Source organism: Bombina bombina, chromosome 1, assembly GCF_027579735.1.
Source record: "Bombina bombina isolate aBomBom1 chromosome 1, aBomBom1.pri, whole genome shotgun sequence".
In the NCBI taxonomy this organism is placed as follows: domain Eukaryota; kingdom Metazoa; phylum Chordata; class Amphibia; order Anura; family Bombinatoridae; genus Bombina; species Bombina bombina.
In genome coordinates, this window is record NC_069499.1 from 1010386189 (window position 1) to 1010405847 (window position 19659).

General features: G+C 41.2%; 1 protein-coding gene across 3 annotated transcripts in view; it reads right to left on the reverse strand.

The window, feature by feature from the left end:
• PLCG1 (phospholipase C gamma 1) overlaps positions 1–19659 on the reverse strand; it is a 167813-nt gene that overhangs the window by 52726 nt on the left and 95428 nt on the right. For all 3 annotated transcript variants that reach the window (XM_053714432.1, XM_053714364.1, XM_053714504.1), the window contains one exon: positions 691–811. In XM_053714432.1, coding sequence (XP_053570407.1) covers positions 691–811 — 121 coding nt within the window. The remainder of the gene's footprint in view (positions 1–690; positions 812–19659) is intronic.

Here is a 19659-nt window from a genome sequence, read left to right on the forward strand (position 1 = left end):
CAATTTTAAGAGTGCTGCATCCCTCTGCAAGATATCTCACTATTTTTGACTTTTCTGAGCCTGTCAAGTCCTTCTTTTGACCCATTTTGCCAAAGGAAAGGAAGTTGCCTAATAATTATGCACACCTGATATAGGGTGTTGATGTCATTAGACCACACCCCTTCTCATTACAGAGATGCACATCACCTAATATGCTTAATTGGTAGTAGGCTTTCGAGCCTATAAAGCTTGGAGTAAGAGAACATGCATAAAGAGGATGATGTGGTCAAAATACTCATTTGCCTAATTATTCTGCACTCCCTGTACATATACATATACATATATATATATATATATATATATATATATATATATATATATATATATATATATATATATTGAGTGATTGCACAAAACGCTAAAAATTCTTCTGTATTTTGGGCAAGTTTTTCGCTGAAATTTCCGGAAGCAAAGGGGTTAATATCCCTTTCACTTTTCTGTCAACAATAGGACTGGCCCCTATTTTGTGGAACTCTCTGCCTCGCTCTACACAACTCTCCCCGAGTTTTCAAGTGCTCCTCAAAGACTCTACTGTTCAGGGATGCATATAATATATACTAACATTTTCCTATCTTAGTTCATGCAGAGTTTTCAGTCAACATCTCATGAGCAGGTTGCTTATATTTTAACATTTAAAAACATTGAACTCACTCAGAGGTGACAAAAGCATGTTCTTTAATGGTGAGCAAGACATCTGAGAACTTTATTTTGGTGGTCAGTGTGTGTCCATGATAAATGACTGGCATTCCATCAGGCCCATCCCAGCAATCCACTGAAACAGCAGAGAGAGGTGACTGCTTAATTACATGGCAAACGAGGACAAAGATTGGCAAACATGCACATTAATATCACAATGTTAGACTTTACAACAGTGTGTTGGTAGTTGAATAATTAATAATTACAATAGAACAGATTAAAAAAAAATACAGAATGAAAATCATAATTTATGATTACTTGATAAATTATTTTATTTTGGAATGATGATGGTCCACAGTCCTCCATAACACAAGGGATATATTTCTCACCACTAGGTGGAAGTAAAAAACCAATAAAAGAGCTTTAAATACCTCCCACCTCCATCTCTCTTTAGTTTTGTGCATAGAAGAGTAGAGAATAGGAAAGAAAAGAGTAGGAAAGACAAAGCAGGGTCTGCAGAGCTGTCATTAGAACTGTTACCCTAAACAATGGGTGAGGCCTGTGGACCAACAGTCCTCCATAACATATGGAATTAATACCCAAGCAGATGGTCTATGTTACAGATAGGGTGGGACCATTTTTATGGCAGTTTCTATTTAGCTGATACTGCAGCCTGAAGGACTTTCCTGCCAAAAGCTGCTTGTAATGAAGCAAAGACATCAAAACGATAACATTTGAAAAAAGTATGCAGAGAAAACCATGTGGCAGTCTTGCAAATCTGTTCCAAAGATGCATTATTTTTAAAAGCCCATAAAGTTGCAACTGCTCTTGTAGAATGAGCTGTGATACACTTGTTAGGTGACCTTCCCGTCACCAAGTAAGTGTTATAAATCACTTGTTTAAAGGGAAACTCAGGTTTTATTACATTTTCATGATTCAGATACAGCATGTAATTTTAAACAACTTTCCAATTTACTTCCATAAAAAAAAAAAATGTGCACAGTCTTTTATATTTACACTTTTTTTGAGTCACCAGCTCCTACTGAGCATGTGCAAGAACTCAGACTATACGTATATGCATTTGTGATTGGCTGATTGCTATCACATGGTACAGGGGGAGTGGAAATATACATAACTTTGAAATGTGTTAGAATATAATCTACTACTCATTTGAAATTCAGAGTAAATGCTATTGTATTAGCTTGTCATCTTGCATTTGTTGATTATGCAAATCTACTGTTTACTGGTCCTTTAAGTCAAGAAGGAATGCTACTTTAGTTGCTTTCTGTCCTTTACAAGAACCTGAGTAATGAACAAACAAACTAGAAAATTGTCTGAAATCCTTAGTGGTTTGTAAATAAAACTTTAAAGCTCTAACGACATCAAGATTATGTAACATATGTTCTTTAGAGTTATCAAGATTTGGACATAATGAAGGAACAACGATCTCCTGATTAAAGGGACAGTATACTGTAAAATAGTTTTTCCCTTAATGTGTTTACAATTTTTTTTTTACCACCTGCAGAGTAAAAAATGTATGAAAATTAGCTGTTTAAGGTTTATTTGTGTATATTAAAGCTCTGATTTTGTGTTTTGAAGCCACAACCTAATAAAATGGTTGAGCTTGTAGGTATAATCAGGTCTCATTACTGTATCACATTGTGTACATATATCTGCTTCTTTATCTTATATCTGTCCATAAAACAATCACCAGTACTTGGAGAGAACAATGGAAAATCAAAATTGTATTACCTTATCTCTTCTATAACCCACTGTGAGTGTCATTTCTACTGCTGGCTGTGTAAACAAAGCTTATCTATAGCTTGGACCTGCGACCACAAATGTTCAGAATAGGTGGGGATACCACATGCTAAATCAACTATTTCAGATGACAATATAAGGGTAAACAACTTGTAAACAATTTAATACACTCCAGCAGGTAAAGTGGATCATTGGGAACAAATTAAAGGGGAGAACATTTTTGAGTAAACTGTCCCTTTAATGTTTTCTGTAGACACTAGGAAATCATATTTAGTACGAAGCACAGCCTTATCCTTGTGAATAATCAATAACTGAAAATCACAAGACACTGCTTACAATTCAGAAACTCTCCTAGCAGATAGCTAACAGGAAAAGCATCTTCCAAGACATCATTTTAAAGTCGACGAAATGCATTGGTTCAAAAGGAGGACCCTGTGATACAGAAATAATTGAATTCAAAATTCCAGAGTGGAGAAATAGGTTTTAAAACTGGCCTAATTTGAACGAACGCTTGTAGAAAAGTCTGATCATCAGGAAGTTTAGCCAACTTCCTATGAAAAAGAGCAGAAAAGGCAGAAATTAGACCTTTAAGGGAATTGGCAGACAAACCTTTGTCAAGGCCGTTTTGTAAAAATTGAAGGATTCTAGGAATCCTAAAGGAATACCCAAGAGTACCCCTTGAATGAACACCACTGAAAATAAACTTTTCAAATCTTGTGAAATACTAGGTGTCACAGGCTTTCTAGAATGAATCAGCGTATCAATGACTGAATCAGAGAAACCCCTATACCTCAAAACTAGGCATTCAACCTCCAAGCCATTAAACTTAGAGATTTTAGATCCTGATGGAAAAGATTATCTCAAATTAATAGGTTCTGTCTTAGAGGAAAAGTCCATGGTGGAGATGAGGACATCTGCACTAGATCTGCATTCCATGTTCTGCATGGTGAGGCTGGAGCAATAACTCTTGGGAGTAGAACAAACAGAGAAAACAGGTATGCAAGATGACATTCCCATGTACACACCAAGGCGTCTATCCTGTAAGCCTGTGGATCTCTTGACCTTGCACAATACCTTGGAGGCTTGTGATTTAAGTGGGAGGCCATGAGATCTATGTCTGGCACTGCCCATCTTGACACTAGTTGATTGAATATCTCCTGATGGAGAGACCACTCACCTGGATGAACTGACCGACAGTCTGCCTCCCATGTGGTATGTGAATTGCTGATAGGGTGCACTGATTCTTCTCTGCCCAGGAGAAAATCTGAGATAATCCTGTACGGCCAGAGGACTGATGGGTATCTCACTGATGATCTATGTAGGCTACCCCTGTAATGTCCCATTGGAAACAGATACATTTTTCAACAATGGCCAGGACTGAAGAACCTGAAGAATCACTTGAAGTTAAAGAATGTTGGTTCATAACCTTGCCTCTAAAGGGGACCAGACAGACTGGCACCTGTCGTCAAAATAGCCCATGAAGGATGAAGAAAAGATGCCCCAGGGGTCAAAGAAGGACTTTGTATCCACCAAGACAAATATTTTCTGACAGGAAAATCCAGAACATTTTGCAGATAATTGACCACTGACTTAGCATAGAGATAGTTCAAGGGGTCACAAGTGGAAATGGGCAAAAGGAAATGCATATGAAGCAGCTACCATAAGACCCACCACTTCCATGTATTGAGCCACTGATAGAAAAACATAATTTATTCTTACCTGATAAATTTATTTATTTCTTGACACAGTGAGTCCACGGATCATCTTAATTACGGTTTGGAATATCACTCCTGACCAGCAGGAGGAGGCAAAGAGCACCACAGCAAAAGCTGTTAAATACCACTCCCCCTACCCACAATCCCCGGTCATTCGACCAAAGGGAAAGGAAGTAAGTTAAGGCAGTGATTTTTAACCTTTTTTTTGCCGTGGCACACTTTTTTACATTAAAAAATCCTGTGGCACACCACCATCCCAAAATTTAAAAAAAAATCACACATTGTAGCCTAATACAGCATATATATATACACATACACACAAACACACACATACTGTATGTATTGTGCTGCTATGCCATGCCTCCTACAAACTACCCCTGCACTGGGAGTAAAAAACAAGCAAAGTTTAAAAATTTGTCACACTGTTGTCAGTCTGCCGTGGCACACCTGAGGATCTCTCACGGCACACTAGTGTGCCACGGCACACTGGTTGAAAAACACTGAGTTAAGGTGCAGAGGTGCCTGCAGTTTATAGAAAAACAAACTGTCTGAAAAACAGGGTGGGCCGTGGACTCACTGTGCCAAGAAATAAATAAATTTATCAGGTAAGAATAAATTATGTTTTCTTTCTAATGACACGGTGAGTCCACGGATCATCTTAATTACTGTTGGGAACCAATACCCAAGCTAGAGGACACGGATAAGTGAGGGACAAGACAGTTAACCTAAACAGAAGGAACCACTGCTCTAAGAACCTTTCTCCCAAAAGAAGCCTCTGCTGAAGCAAAAGTATCAAATTTGTAAAATTTAGAAAAAGTATGCAAAGATTACCAAGTCGCAGCCTTACAAAGCTGATCTACAAAAGCTCAATTTTTGAAAGCCCAAGAAGATGAAACAGCCTTTGTGGAATGAGCCATGATTCTCTCAGGCTGCTGACCAGCAGTCTCATATGCCAAGCAAATAACACTCAACCAAAACGAAAGAAGTAGCCGTAGCTTTCTTACCCTTACGCTTCCCAGAAAAGACAACAAATAAAGAAAAAGACTGGCGAAAATCCTTAGTCGCCTGCAAATAATATTTCAATGCACGAACCACATCCAGGTTGTTCAACAAACGCTGCTTATGAGAAGAGGGATTAGGACACAAAGAAGTAACAACAATCTCTTGATTAATATTCTTATCAGAAACAACCTTGGGAAGAAAACCCAAGGCAGTACGCAGAACTAACTTATCAGAGTGAAAAAACAGAATTTATGTTTACCTGATAAATTTCTCTTTCTCCTACGGTGTATCCGGTCCACGGCTTCATCCTTACTTGTGGGATATTCTCATTCCCTACAGGAAATGGCAAAGAGAGCACACAGCAAAGCTGTCCATATAGCCCCCCCTCTAGCTCCGCCCCCCAGTCATTCGACCGACGGTTAGGAGAAAAAGGAGAACCATAGGGGTGCAGTGGTGACTGTAGTGTTAAAAAAAAAAATATATATATAAACCTGACTAAATGCCAGGGCGGGCCGTGGACCGGATACACCGTAGGAGAAAGAAATTTATCAGGTAAACATAAATTCTGTTTTCTCCTACATTGGTGTATCCGGTCCACGGCTTCATCCTTACTTGTGGGAACCAATACCAAAGCTTTAGGACACGGATGAAGGGAGGGAACAAGTCAGGTAACCTAAACGGAAGGCACCACTGCTTGTAAAACCTTTCTCCCAAAAATAGCCTCCGAAGTAATTTGTAAAATTTGGCAAATGTATGCAGAGAAGACCACGTCGCTGCCTTACAGATCTGTTCAACAGAAGCCTCATTCTTGAAAGCCCATGTGGAAGCCACAGCTCTAGTAGAGTGAGCTGTAATTCGTTCAGGAGGCTGCCGTCCGGCAGTCTCATAAGCCAATCGGATGATGCTTTTTAGCCAGAAGGAAAGAGAGGTAGCAGTAGCTTTCTGACCTCTCCTTTTACCAGAATAGATGACAAACAAGGATGATGTCTGTCTGAAATCCTTTGTTGCTTCTAGATAGAATTTTAATGCACAAACCACATCTAGATTGTGTAACAAACGTTCCTTTTTAGAAACTGGATTAGGACATAGAGAAGGAACAACTATTTCCTGGTTAATATTTCTATTACAAACCACTTTTGGAAGAAAACCAGGCTTGGTACGTAAAACTACCTTATCTGTATGAAACACCAGATAGGGTGAATTACACTGCAAAGCAGACAATTCAGAAACTCTTCTAGCAGAAGAAATTGCAACCAAAAACAAAACTTTCCAAGATAGTAACTTAATATCTATGGAATGTAAAGGTTCAAACGGAACCCCTTGAAGAACTGAAAGAACTAAATTTAGACTCCAAGGAGGAGTCACAGGTCTGTAGACAGGCTCGATTCTGACTAACGCCTGTACGAACGCCTGAACATCTGGCACGGCTGCCAGACGTTTGTGCAACAAGACAGACAGAGCAGATATCTGTCCTTTTAGAGAACTAGCTGACAGACCTTTCTCCAATCCCTCTTGGAGAAAGGAAAGTATCCTTGGAATCCTAATTTTACTCCATGAGTAACCCTTGGATTTGCGCCAACAGAGATATTTCTGCCATATCTTATGGTAAATTCTCCTGGTTACAGGCTTTCTAGCCTGAACCAGAGTATCTATAACTGATTCCGAAAACCCACGCTTAGATAGAATCTAGCGTTCAATCTCCAAGCAGTCAGTTGCAGAGAAACTAGGTTTGGATGTTCGAATGGACCTTGCACTAGAAGGTCCTGTCTCAAAGGTAGCTTCCATGGTGGAGCCGATGACATATTCACCAGGTCTGCATACCAAGTCCTGCGTGGTCACGCAGGAGCTATTAGAATTACCGAAGCCTTCTCCTGTTTGATCCTGGCTACTAGCCTGGGGAGGAGAGGAAACGGTAGAAAGACATAAGCTAGATTGAACGACCAAGGCGCCACTAAGGCATCTACCAATGCCGCCTTGGGATCCCTGGACCCGGACCCGTAGCGTGGAATCTTGGAGTTCTGCCGAGACGCCATCAGATCCAGATCTGGAATGCCCCATAGCTGAGTTAACTGGGCAAAAACCTCTGGATGAAGTTCCCACTCCCCCAGATGGAAAGTCTGACGACTCAGATAATCCGCTTCCCAGTTGTCTACACCTGGGATGTGAATTGCTGATAGATGGCAAGAGTGATCCTATGCCCAATTGATGATCCTGGATACCTCCCTCATCGCCAGGGAACTCCTTGTTCCCCCTTGATGATTGATGTACGCTACAGTCGTCATGTTGTCCGACTGAAATCTCATGAATTTGGCCTCCGATAGTTGAGGCCATGCCAGGAGCCTATTGAATATCGCTCTCAGTTCTAAAATGTTTATCGGGAGAAGAAATTCTTCCCGAGACCATAGACCCTGAGCTTTCAGGGAGTCCCAGACCGCGCCCCAGCCTAAGAGACTGGCATCGGTCGTGACAATGACCCATTCTGGTCTGAGGAAACTCATTCCCTGAGACAGGTGATCCTGAGACAACCACCAGAGGAGCGATTCTCTGGTTTTCTGGTCCATTTGTATGTGGGGAGACAAATCTGCATAATCCCCATTCCACTGTTTGAGCATCCACAGTTGCAGTAGTCTTAAATGAATTCGGGCAAATGGAACCACGTCCATTGTCGCAACCATTAGTCCTATTACCTCCATGCACTGAGCTATGGAGGGCTGAGGGATGGTTTGAAGAACTCGACAAGTGTTTAAAAGTTTTAACTTCCTGACCTCTGTCAGAAAGATCTTCATTTCTACCGAGTCTATTATCGTTCCCAGGAAGGGAACCCTTGTGAATGGAGACAGGGAACTCTTTTCTACGTTCACCTTCCAACCGTGAGACCTTAGAAAGGCTAGAACAATATCTGTATGAGCCTTCGCTTTGTGGAAGGACGACGCCTGAATTAAGATGTCGTCTAGGTAAGGTGCTACCGCAAAGCCCCTTGGCCTTAGCACCGCTAGAAGGGACCCTAACACCTTTGTGAAAATTCTTGGGGCAGTGGCCAATCCGAAGGGAAGCGCCACAAACTGATAATGCTTCTCCAGGAAGGCGAACCTTAGAAACTGATGGTGAACGTCGTGGATTGGAATATGCAGGTATGCATCCTTTAGGTCCACAATAGTCATGTATTGACCCTCCTGGATCATAGGTAGAATTGTTCGAATTGTTTCCATTTTGAACGATGGAACTCTGAGGAATTTGTTTAGAATTTTTAAGTCCAGAATTGGCCTGAACGTTCCCTCCTTTTTGGGAACTACAAACAGGTTTGAGTAAAAACCCAGTCCCTGTTCTGCTTTTGGAACTGGTTGTATCACTCCCATTTTTAAAAGGTCTTCTACACAATGTAAGAATGCCCGTCTCTTTGTCTGGTCTAAAGACAAGCGAGACATGTGAAACCTTCCCTTTGGAGGAAGGTCCTTGAATTCTAGGAGATACCCCTGAGAGACAATCTCTATCGCCCAGGGGTCTGGGACATCTCTTGCCCAAGCCTGAGCAAAGAGAGAGAGTCTGCCCCCTACTTGATCCGGTCCCGGATCGGGGGCTATCCTTTCATGCTGATTTGGTAGCAGGAGCAGGCTTTTTGGCCTGTTTCCCCTTGTTCCAGCCTTGCAATGGTATCCATGCTGGTTTGGGCTGGGATGCGTTACCCTCTTGTCTAGAGGCTGTAGAGCTAGGAGCCGGTCCGTTCCTGAAATTACGAAAGGAACGAAAATTAGACTTATTTTTTGCTTTGAAAGGTCTATCCTGTGGAAGGGCATGGCCCTTTCCCCCAGTGATGTCTGAAATAATCTCTTTCAATTCTGGTCCGAATAGGGTCTTACCCTTGAAAGGAATATTAAGTAATTTTGTTTTGGACGACACATCCGCCGACCAAGATTTTAGCCAAAGCGCTCTGCGCACCACTATTGCAAAACCTGAATTTTTCGCCGCTAGTTTAGCTAATTGAAAAGCGGCATCTAAACTAAAGGAATTAGCCAACTTCAGTGCGTGAATTCTGTCCATGACTTCATCATATGGAGTCTCCTTCTGGAGCGAATTTTGTAGTTCATCAAATCAAAAAGACGCCGCCGTGGTGACAGGAATAATGCACGAAATTGGTTGAAGAAGGAAACCTTGCTGAACAAAGATTTTCTTAAGCAACCCTTCTAATTTTTTATCCATAGGATCTTTGAAAGCGCAACTGTCCTCTATTGGTATAGTTGTGCGCTTAGCTAGCGTTGAAACTGCCCCCTCTACCTTAGGGACCGTCTGCCATGCGTCCCTTCTGGGGTCAACAATGGGGAACATTTTCTTAAATATAGGAGGGGGAACAAAAGGTACACCTGGCTTCTCCCACTCCTTAGTCACTTTATCCGCCACCCTCTTGGGTATCGGAAACGCATCAGAGTGCACTGGGACCTCTAAAAATTTGTCCATTTTGCACAATTTCTCTGGAATCACCAAAGGATCACAATCATCAAATGTCGCTAGCACCTCCTTAAGTAGAGCGCGGAGGTGTTCTAGCTTAAATTTAAATGCAATGATATCAGGCTCTGCCTGCTGAGAAATTTTTCCTGTGTCAGAAATTTCCCCCTCAGACAGGCCCTCCCTCACCGCCAACTCAGATTGATGTGAGGGCACAACAGATAAATTATCCTCTGCGTCTGCTTGCTCATCCTCTGTATTTAAAACTGAGCAATCACGCTTTCTAGGAAAAGCTGGCAGTTTGGATAAAAAGGCTGCTAGAGAATTATCCATTACTGCTGCTAATTGCTGCATAGTAACAGCCATTCGCGCGCTAGATGTACTAGGTATCGCTTGCGCGGGCAAAGCTGGTGTTGACACAGAAGGAGAGGATAATGAACTATCCCCACTACCTTCATTTAAAGAATCATCTTGGGCAACATCTTTAAATATGACAGTACTATCCTTTATCTGTTTGGACGCTATGGCACACTTCACACATACATTTAATGGGGGAACCACCTTGGCCTTTATACACACAGAACATAGGCTATCTGAAGGCACAGACATGTTAGACAGACTTAGGTAAAACTTTAATGCAATAAAAGTTATTTTATACAAAACCGTTACTGTCTCTTTAAATAATAAAAGTACACACTTGAACGTCAGAAAAACATCAAAGAAATATCCGATCTTTATGAATTTTTCACCACAGTGTCTTAATGCTTTGAAAGTATTGCACACCAATTTTCAGACAAATTAACCCTTTAATGCCCAAACCGGAGCTAATAATAGCAATTAACCGGTTAAAAACACTACAGTCCCATGCCACAGTCTCTACTGCGGCGTTTACCTTCCGTAGGGGTTATTCAAATAAGTAATAAGTCTCTCTGAAGTTCTTTTCCAAGCCTCTGGACACTCCACGTGAAGCTGCATGAACTGCCTAGTGAAAAGCAACTGCGCAACTGAGGCGCGAAAATGAGGCCTCCTCCCTCTGCATTCCAGAGTGAAGGGGCCTTTCTGACAAGATTAGGTGTCTAAACAACTGCCAGGCGTAATATAATTCCCCAAAAGTGTTTCAAAGTCTGAAAAACACTTAAAATGTCACATAAACATGTTAAAAAGAAATCGACTTAGCCCACAATAGTGTCAACCAGCATAGAGCCCTAGTTATAAGCCTTAATTCTGTCACTGAGTCTAAGAAAATGGCTTACCTATCCCAGAAGGGATAACTGACAGTCTTCTAGCATTACTTGGTCTTGTTAGAAAAATGACTGATCATACCTTAAGCAGATAAGCCTGCAAACTGTTCCCCCCAACTGAAGTTCTCTGGTTTCAACAGTCCTGCGTGGGAACAGCAATGGATTTTAGTTACTGGTGCTAAAATCATACTCCTCTTTTAACAGAAATCTTCATCACTTTCTGTTGTAGAGTAAATAGTACAAACCGGCACTATTTTAAAATAACAAACTCTTGATAGAAGAAATAAAAACTACAACTAACACCACATACTCTTTACCATCCCCGTGGAGATGCTACTTGTTCAGAGCGGCAAAGAGAATGACTGGGGGGGCGGAGCTAGAGGGGGAGCTATATGGACAGCTTTGCTGTGTGCTCTCTTTGCCATTTCCTGTAGGGAATGAGAATATCCCACAAGTAAGGATGAAGCCGTGGACCGGATACACCAATGTAGGAGAAATAAGAAAAGGCAATTCATACTGTAAGGCTGGAAGCTCCGAAATTCTTCGAGCCAAAGAAATAGCCACCAGAAACAAAACCTTCCAAGATAACATCTTAATATCCAAAGAATGCATAGGTTCCAACGGAGCCTGTTGAAGGACTCTAAGAACCAAATTAAGACTCCAAGGTGGAGTAGTAGACTTAAACACAGGCTGAATTCTAACCAAGGCCTGTCAAAAAGAATGAACATCTGGCACATCTGCCAGGCGCTTGTGCAATAAAATAGATAAAGCAGAAATTTGACCCTTCAGGGTACTAGCAAATAAACTTTCTCCAAACCATCCTGGAGAAAAGACAAAATCCTAGGAATCCTAACTCTACTCCACAAGTAGCCTTTGGATTCACGCCAATACAAATATTTAAGCCAAATCTTATAATAAATCTTCCTAGTCACAGGCTTACGATCCTGAATCATAGTCTCAATGACCACAATTAGAAATAATCAAGCGTACAATCTCCAAGCAGTCAGCTTCAGAGAAACGTGATTTAGATGAAGGAAGGGACCCTGCAGAAGCAGGTCCTTCCTTAATAGAAGACGCCATGGTAGAAGGGAAGACACCTCCACCAGATCTGCAAACCAGATTCTGCGAGGCCACGCCGGAGCAATGAGAATCACAGATGCCCTCTCTTGTTTTACCCGAGCTATGACCCGAGGAAGAAGAGCAAATGGAGGGAACACATATGCCAGACTGAAAGCCCAAGTAACTGCCAGAGCATCTATCAGAACAGCCTGAGGATCCTTTGACCTCGACCCGTACCTTGGGAGCTTGGCATTCTGATGCGATGCCATGAGATCCAACTCCGGCTGCCCCCAACTGAGAATCAAGCTGGAAAATACCTCTGGATGAAGTTCCCACTCCCCCAGATGAAAAGTCTGTCTGCTCAGAAAATCCGCTTCCCAATTGTCCACCCCTGGAATATGGCTAGCAGACAGACAACAGTTGTGAATCTCCGCCCACTGAATAATCTTGGCTACCTCTGTCATGGCCAAGGAACTCCGAGTTCCTCCCTGATGATTGATGTAAGCCACTGACGTTATGTTGTCCGACTGAAATCTGATAAACTGGGTTGAAGCTAGATGAGGCCAGGCTAGAAGAGCATTGAAAATTGCTCTCAGTTCCAAAACCTTTATTAAGAACCGACTCCTCCCAAGTCCATAGACCCTGAGCCCTTAATGAACCCCAGACAGCACCCCAGCCCAGCAAACTGGCATCCGTGGTTACAATCACCCAGGCAGGTCTGCGAAAGCAAGTTCCCTGAGAAAGAAGATCCTGAGACAACCACAATGGAAGAGAATCTCTGGACATCAGATCTAGAACAATCTTTAGCGATAGATGTGCATAATCCCCATTTAGATAAGGAGCCACTGCAACACCCTTCAATCGAAACACCGCCAACAATGCTCCCAGGACCTTTGAAAAAATTCTGGGAGCTGTTGCCAGACCAAAAGTAAGAGCTACAAACTGAAAACATTTGTCTAGAAATGCAAATCTTATGAACCTGTTTTGATCTCTGTGAATGGGAATAATCGGATATGCATCCTTTAGATCTACTGTGGTCATGAACTGACCTTCCTGAACCAAACGAAGAATGGAACGAATAGTTTCCATCCTGAAGACGGAACCCTGAGAAACTTGTTTACACTCTTGAGATCTAAAATAGGTCTGAAAGTTCCCTCCTTTTTGGAAGCGACAAAGATTGGAATAAAAACCCAGACCCTGTTCCTGAACCAGAACAGGAACTATCACTCCCATGTCGGAAAGATTCTGAACACAGCGTAAGAACGCCTTTCCTTTTATCTGGTTTACATATAACCTGGAGAGAAGAAACCTGCCTCAGGGAGGAAAATTCTTGAACTACAGTTTGTAACCCTGGGACACAATATCTACCACCCAGGGATCCGGAACATTTCGAACCCAAGCTTGAGCGAAGAAAAAGAGTCTGCCCCCCCCCCCCACAAGATCCATTCCCAGATCGGGGGCAGATCTTTCATGCTGATTTTGAGTCAGCAACAGGCTTCCTGGGCTGCTTCCCCTTTTTCCAAGACTGATTTGACTTCCAAGATGGCTTGGACTGTTCCTGCTTGGAGGAAGAAGAGGAATATTTACCAGAGAAGTTACGAAAGGAACGAAAATTACTCAGCTGACCCTTCTGTTTATCTCTTTTATCCTGAGGAAGAGAATGCCCCTTCCCTCCCGTAATATCAGAAATAATCTCAGCCAAACCTGGCCCAAACAAGGTCTTACCCTTGTAAGGAATAAACAAAAGTTTAGACTTAGAGGACACATCTGCAGACCAGGATTTTAACCATAAAGCTCTGCGAGCTAAAATGGCAAAAACAGATATTTTAGCTCCCAACTTGATGACCTGTAGAGAAGCATCTGCAATAAAGCAATTAGCCAACTTCAAAGCCTTGATTCTTTCTTGAATTTGCCGCCGCACTAGTAACCGTAGCAATACATGCAGCCGGTAGCCATTGATACCCCTGGTGAACATAAATCTTTTTAACCAAAGCTTCCAACTTCTTATCCATAGGATCTTTAAAGGAACAACTGTCCTCAATAGGAATAGTGGTCCTCTTGGTCAGAGTGGAAACTGCTCCCTCCACCTTAGGAACCATCTGCCAAGATTCCTTAATAGAATCAGCAATAGGAAACATCTTCCTAAAAATTGGAGAAGGGGAAAAAGGAATCCCAGGCTTCTCCTATTCTCGTGCAATAATATCTGAAACACAATCTGTTATAGGAAAAACTTCCACTGAGGAAGGGACATAAAAAAACTTATTAAGTTAACGTTACTTCTTAGGAATAACCATGACTGACGCCTCAGAGTCATCCAAGGTAGCCAAAACCTCCTTGAGTAACAAACGGAGGTGCTCCAGCTTAACCCTAAAGGAAACAACCTCAGGTTCAGAAGGATTTACACTATCAGAATCCGAGATCTCACCCTCAGATGCTACTGAAGTATCTTCCTCCTCAGACTTATGAGAAGAAACACTAGGCACAATTGCAACAGAATCAGAAACCTTATACTTCCTCTTGCGCTTCCCCTGTAACATAGGAAAAGCAAAGCTTCAGAAACTGCTGAGGACATATGGGTAGCCATATCCTGCAAGGAAAAACCAACCTGAGACAAAACACAGGGCACTGCCGAAGATTGGGACGTATGAGGAGAAAGCTGCGGATTAGCCTGAACAGCAGACTCCTGAACAACATCCGCCCTAGACAATGAAGGCTCAGAATTAAAAAGTCTATCCGTGTAATGTAATTTTCTCTCAATACAAGAGGAACAAAAAGGGATAGGAGGCTCAACATTAGTATTTAAACATAGTGAACAAGCAACAGCTTTGGGGCCTCTTGGTCCATCTTATTCCAAAGGAAAAAAACATAATCAATAAAAAATTCTAAGTTCAAATCAGAATTTTAATGAAATAAAAAAAAGTTACTGTCCCTTTAAATTTTAAACAGACTTTTTTTTTTTAAACTAGAAAATCCTTAAACAAACTGCACAATAAATCTTGCAGCAACAATTTTTCACAAAATGAATGCAAAAAGAGACACAAACGTTATAGTCCCTGAAATTCAGACAGAAACTTAAATATAAACAGAGCAACAGCCCCACACAAAAAAAACAGGTACCCTCCACACCTCAGCAAGCTCTGCTGAGGTGCCTACCTTGCTGCCGGAAACTAAGTCAGAAAATGAACCCCCATACAGCCGCACCGGAGAGAACGCTGAACCACCTCTGAGGAGCTATGCAACAGAGCTGCAACATTCAGAAACAACAGGAAACAGCTAAAAGGGGGCCAAAAACGTCCTTGCAATCTCAGATAAGCATGCCTATTGTGGGCGTGGCCTAAAACCTCCCGGTAGCCATTAATACACAAACAAAAAACATGTATACCAAAGTGAAAACATAATAAACTGAGCCAAACATCCCCAGTGAATGAAAAACTTCCATACAATAAACCGTTAACCTAGAAGGCTGATTGTAATATTTATACAGAATTAACTGTCATAGTGCCAAATTCTCCTATATCAAAACAGGGAAAGAAATAGGCACTTACCTCAAAAATCTGTCCGGCAGCAGGACAGCTCACTTGGTATGAGAGGGGTATCCTACCTCACATGGACCTGTGGAAAAAAGAAAAGTCTGAGTAAACTTACTCAAACTTTCAACCAAGGGCAGCATGAAATTACTTGGGAGGCCCAGTGGGGAATATACCCCACAAGTTCCCAAATGCTTTAAAGCCACCACTAGCTCTACTGAAGAGACTGACATGGACTACAGCTAAACTCCAAAGAAAACGAGAGCACACTTGCTCTGCTTAAAAAATAAACTCTTGATTGAAGAATCAGACACCTATCTTTACCCCTCCTTGCAACCGATACAAGCAAAGAAAATGACTGGGGATTGTGGGTAGGGGGAGTGGTATTTAACAGCTTTTGCTGTGGTGCTCTTTGCCTACTCCTGCTGGTCAGGAGTGATATTCCTAACAGTAATTAAGATGATCCGTGGACTCACCTTGTCATTAGAAAGAAAAGGGTATTCTGCAGGGAAAGACATTACCTGAAGTTTGAGTTCTTTGCGTCAATTTCTGACTGAACTGCACAGAATCCATCCATTATGACTCCTAGAAATGTTACCCTTGTGGCAGGATACAAAGAACTTTTGAGAACATTGATTCTCCAACCGTGATTCTGCAGAAACAACAGGGAAGGTGCATGAACTAGTATGTAGTCCAGATATGGTGGAACTGAAATGCCCTGAGCTCTGATTACTGCCAACAGTGCAACCAGCACCTATTGTGAAGACACGTGGAGTTGTAGCCAGACAAAGCGGAAGGGCAAAAAAAAAAAAAATGGAAGAGTTTGTCCAGGTATGCAAAACTCAGGAACGCATAGTGATCCCTGTGGATAGGAATATGCAGGTATGCATCCTTGAGGTCTATAGAAGTCATAAATTGACCTTGTTGTACTAAGTGTAAAATTGAATTGTTTCCATCTTGAAAGTGGGAATTCTGACAAACATATTCAGTACTTTCAGATCTAAAAACAGGTCTGTAAGTCCCCTCCTTCCTTGGCACACTAAAGAGGTAAAAACCCTGACCCTGCTGTGACATAGGTACTGGGACAATGACCCCCATATCCTCTAATTCCTGAACAAATTGAAGGAAAGCCATAGTTTTTGACTGAACTTTTGGAACATATGACAGAATGAATTGTCCTCAAGGAGGCCTGGAGTGAAAGCCTATACTGTAGCCCTGGGAAATGTTTTCAACCCAGGGATCCTGGACTGACCCAAACCAGGCCCTCTGAAAGAGACTCAGTCTGCCCCCAACCAGAAGAGAATCTGGCATGGGGCCTGCACCTTCAGGCAATTTTAATGTTGGTATTGGATTACTTGGACTGCTCATTCTTTGCCCAAGAAGATCCAGGTTTCCAAACCAGTTTGGAGTGTTTAGACTTCTGGTCTCCTGAGGAACGAAAGGAATGAAATTGATTACTACGCCTATCCTTCCCCTTAGATTTTTCTCTTGGGGTAGAAAAGCCTATTTTCCACCAGTTACATGTTAAATAATAAAGTCCAAATCTGAACCAAATATAATTTTTCCTTGAAAGGAAAGAGTCATCAATCTGTTTTTGGAAATCATGTCTGCTGACCAAGATTTCAACCATAAAGCTCTTTTTGCCAATACCGCCATGGACATATTTTTTGAACAAGGCTGGGATGTCAGCACAGCTGGTGAATAGTGCACGTATGACAGAGTATCACTGCAATACTCAAGTATAACAATCCATATACCTAATTGTCATCAGCACTGAGTTCATCAAATACTTTTATTGAATAAAAAAAACTGCAACGTTTCGGGATGTTAATCCCTTATTCATGCATGAATAAGGGATTAACATCCCGAAACGTTACATTTATTGAATCAAAAAAACTGCGACGTTTCGGGATGTTAATCCCTTATTCATGCATGAATAAGGGATTAACATCCCGAAACGTTGCAGTTTTTTTGATTCAATAAATGTATTTGATGAACTCAGTGCTGATGACAATTTGTTATATGGACATATTTTTAACATCAGTCTTAATAATATCCATTACAGCGTCACACATAAAAGCTTGAGACATTTTAAGGGCTATAATGCAGTTTTGTAAATACTCAGTAGAAGAATTCTCAGCCCCAGTTTAGCTAAGGAATCCCACCAGAGTATTCCTGCAGCAGCCATACACGTGAGAGAAAATGCCAATCTAAGTAAAAGCTTTCTTAGGAAAGACTCCAATTTGCAGTCCATGGGATCTCTGAACAAAGTACTATCCTCCATAGGGATAGCCGTGCGTCTAGCGAATGGAAATAGCTCCATCCACTTTAGGATTTTATTCCAACGGTTTCAAATTCTGTTGAGGAATGGGATATATTTTCTTGAACCTGACAGAAGGAGCAAAAGGCACATCTGCCTTTTTCCATTCTATGGCTATGTAGTCAGAGACTAAATCAGAAACCTGAAATACCTGTGGAATTTTTGGTGGAGCCTTAAAGGACCAGTCAACACAGTAGATTTGCATAACCAACAAATGCAAGATAACAACAAAATGCAATAGCACTTAGTCTGAACTTCAAATGAGTAGTAGATTTTTTTTTTCTGACAATTTTAAAAGTTATGTCTTTTTCCACTCCCCCCTGTACCATGTGACAGCCATAAGCCAATCACCAATGCATATACGTACCATGTGACAGCCATCAGCCATTCACAAATGCACACACACTTATTCTTGCACATGCTCAGTAGGAGCTGGTGACTCAAAAAGTTTAAATATAAAAAGACTGAGCACATTGTGTTAATGGAAGTAAATTGGAAAGCTGTTTAAAATGGCATGCTCTATCTGAATAATGATAAGTTTAATTCTGATTGAGTGTCCCTTTAAAAACAATATTTAAGCTGATAAACAGGTTTGCTTTCAGCAGTCTTTTCTTCAGAAATTTCTAAAGTTTTTAAAACCTCATGCAATAAATTACGGATATGCTCCACTTTAAATCTAAATCCATTATCATATTCAGAATCAGGAACAGGGTCCTGTTCGTCAGATGACACTTCCCCTTCTGAACTAGCATCCTCAGAGTCAGAGCTCTGTAAAAAAGCAGGAATTGGGAGGCTGAGTGCAAGAATTTTGCACATTTACCTCATGAGACTGAAATCCCCAGATTTATGATTACTTGGTTTGGGAATAGCTGCCAAACAATCTGTCACAATTAGTTTTTTTTATTGATGTATTTTTAATAAGGAATATAAAGAAAAACATAGTTCCTTGTTTTGTGGGTTGTCAGAAGAAAAATCTAGTAATCCAAAATGTCAGAAATGTTTGAACAACTGCTTCTTGCAGCCAAACCACACAGAAAGCTGTCACAATTTTAAATATACTTCTTTTAAATTCAGCAGAAAAATCTATAGTATCCCCCTGAGTGACAAGAACAGGACAAACTTCCATATGGGTAGTGGATGGTTGCAGCTGGTCTGTATGCAAAAAATGAGGTATATAATTTTGACAAATTTGATTGACATGGCAAACTGGAACAGTTTTGCAAAATATGCATACATATGCAGGGAGAGGGGCGATAATGGGGACTGAATCATTATGTTTCATGATTTAAAATAAACAATGACACTATACAGAAAACAGAGCAGAAAAATATAGGTAGAGAGCCCTCTACACTAAGCATAAACACCACTCAGACACTTATAATATTTTCCCCAAAGTAGATAACTACAGTCCCTCATACGTCTGAATTGTACCAATATGCCCCCTGGTAGCTCTTATAAAGACACTCATCCCCTTTTCAAATTGGGAACACTGTAGAGAATGCGCCTACAACAGTAGAAATTAGGACTGAAGCAGCACCCTATAATAGTAAAAATCCCGGAAATGCTAAGGTGGCAGGGCTATCGCCGGAATAAAGCCACCAGTGGCTGTAAATAAAACAACTTTTTTACTATGTAGTCTAAACAAGTGTGCACCAAACATAATAAAGTCTCTAACCATCAATACACAGCCCCCTGGTTCAATGTAGATTTTTTACTGAAAGCGGTATTCTTAAAGTGATAGACACATGTTTAATTTAAAGTGCCCTTAACATTATCCCAGAACTGCCAGAGGGCTAAAGTGGGCATCAGTCTTACCTGCATATGATCCTTAAAAGGACAAGTAGGGACCTGAAAAGAGAACAAAAAAATTCCCCTGGCTATGCAGTATCTGTGATAGAGTACTTACAAATAGCCAAATC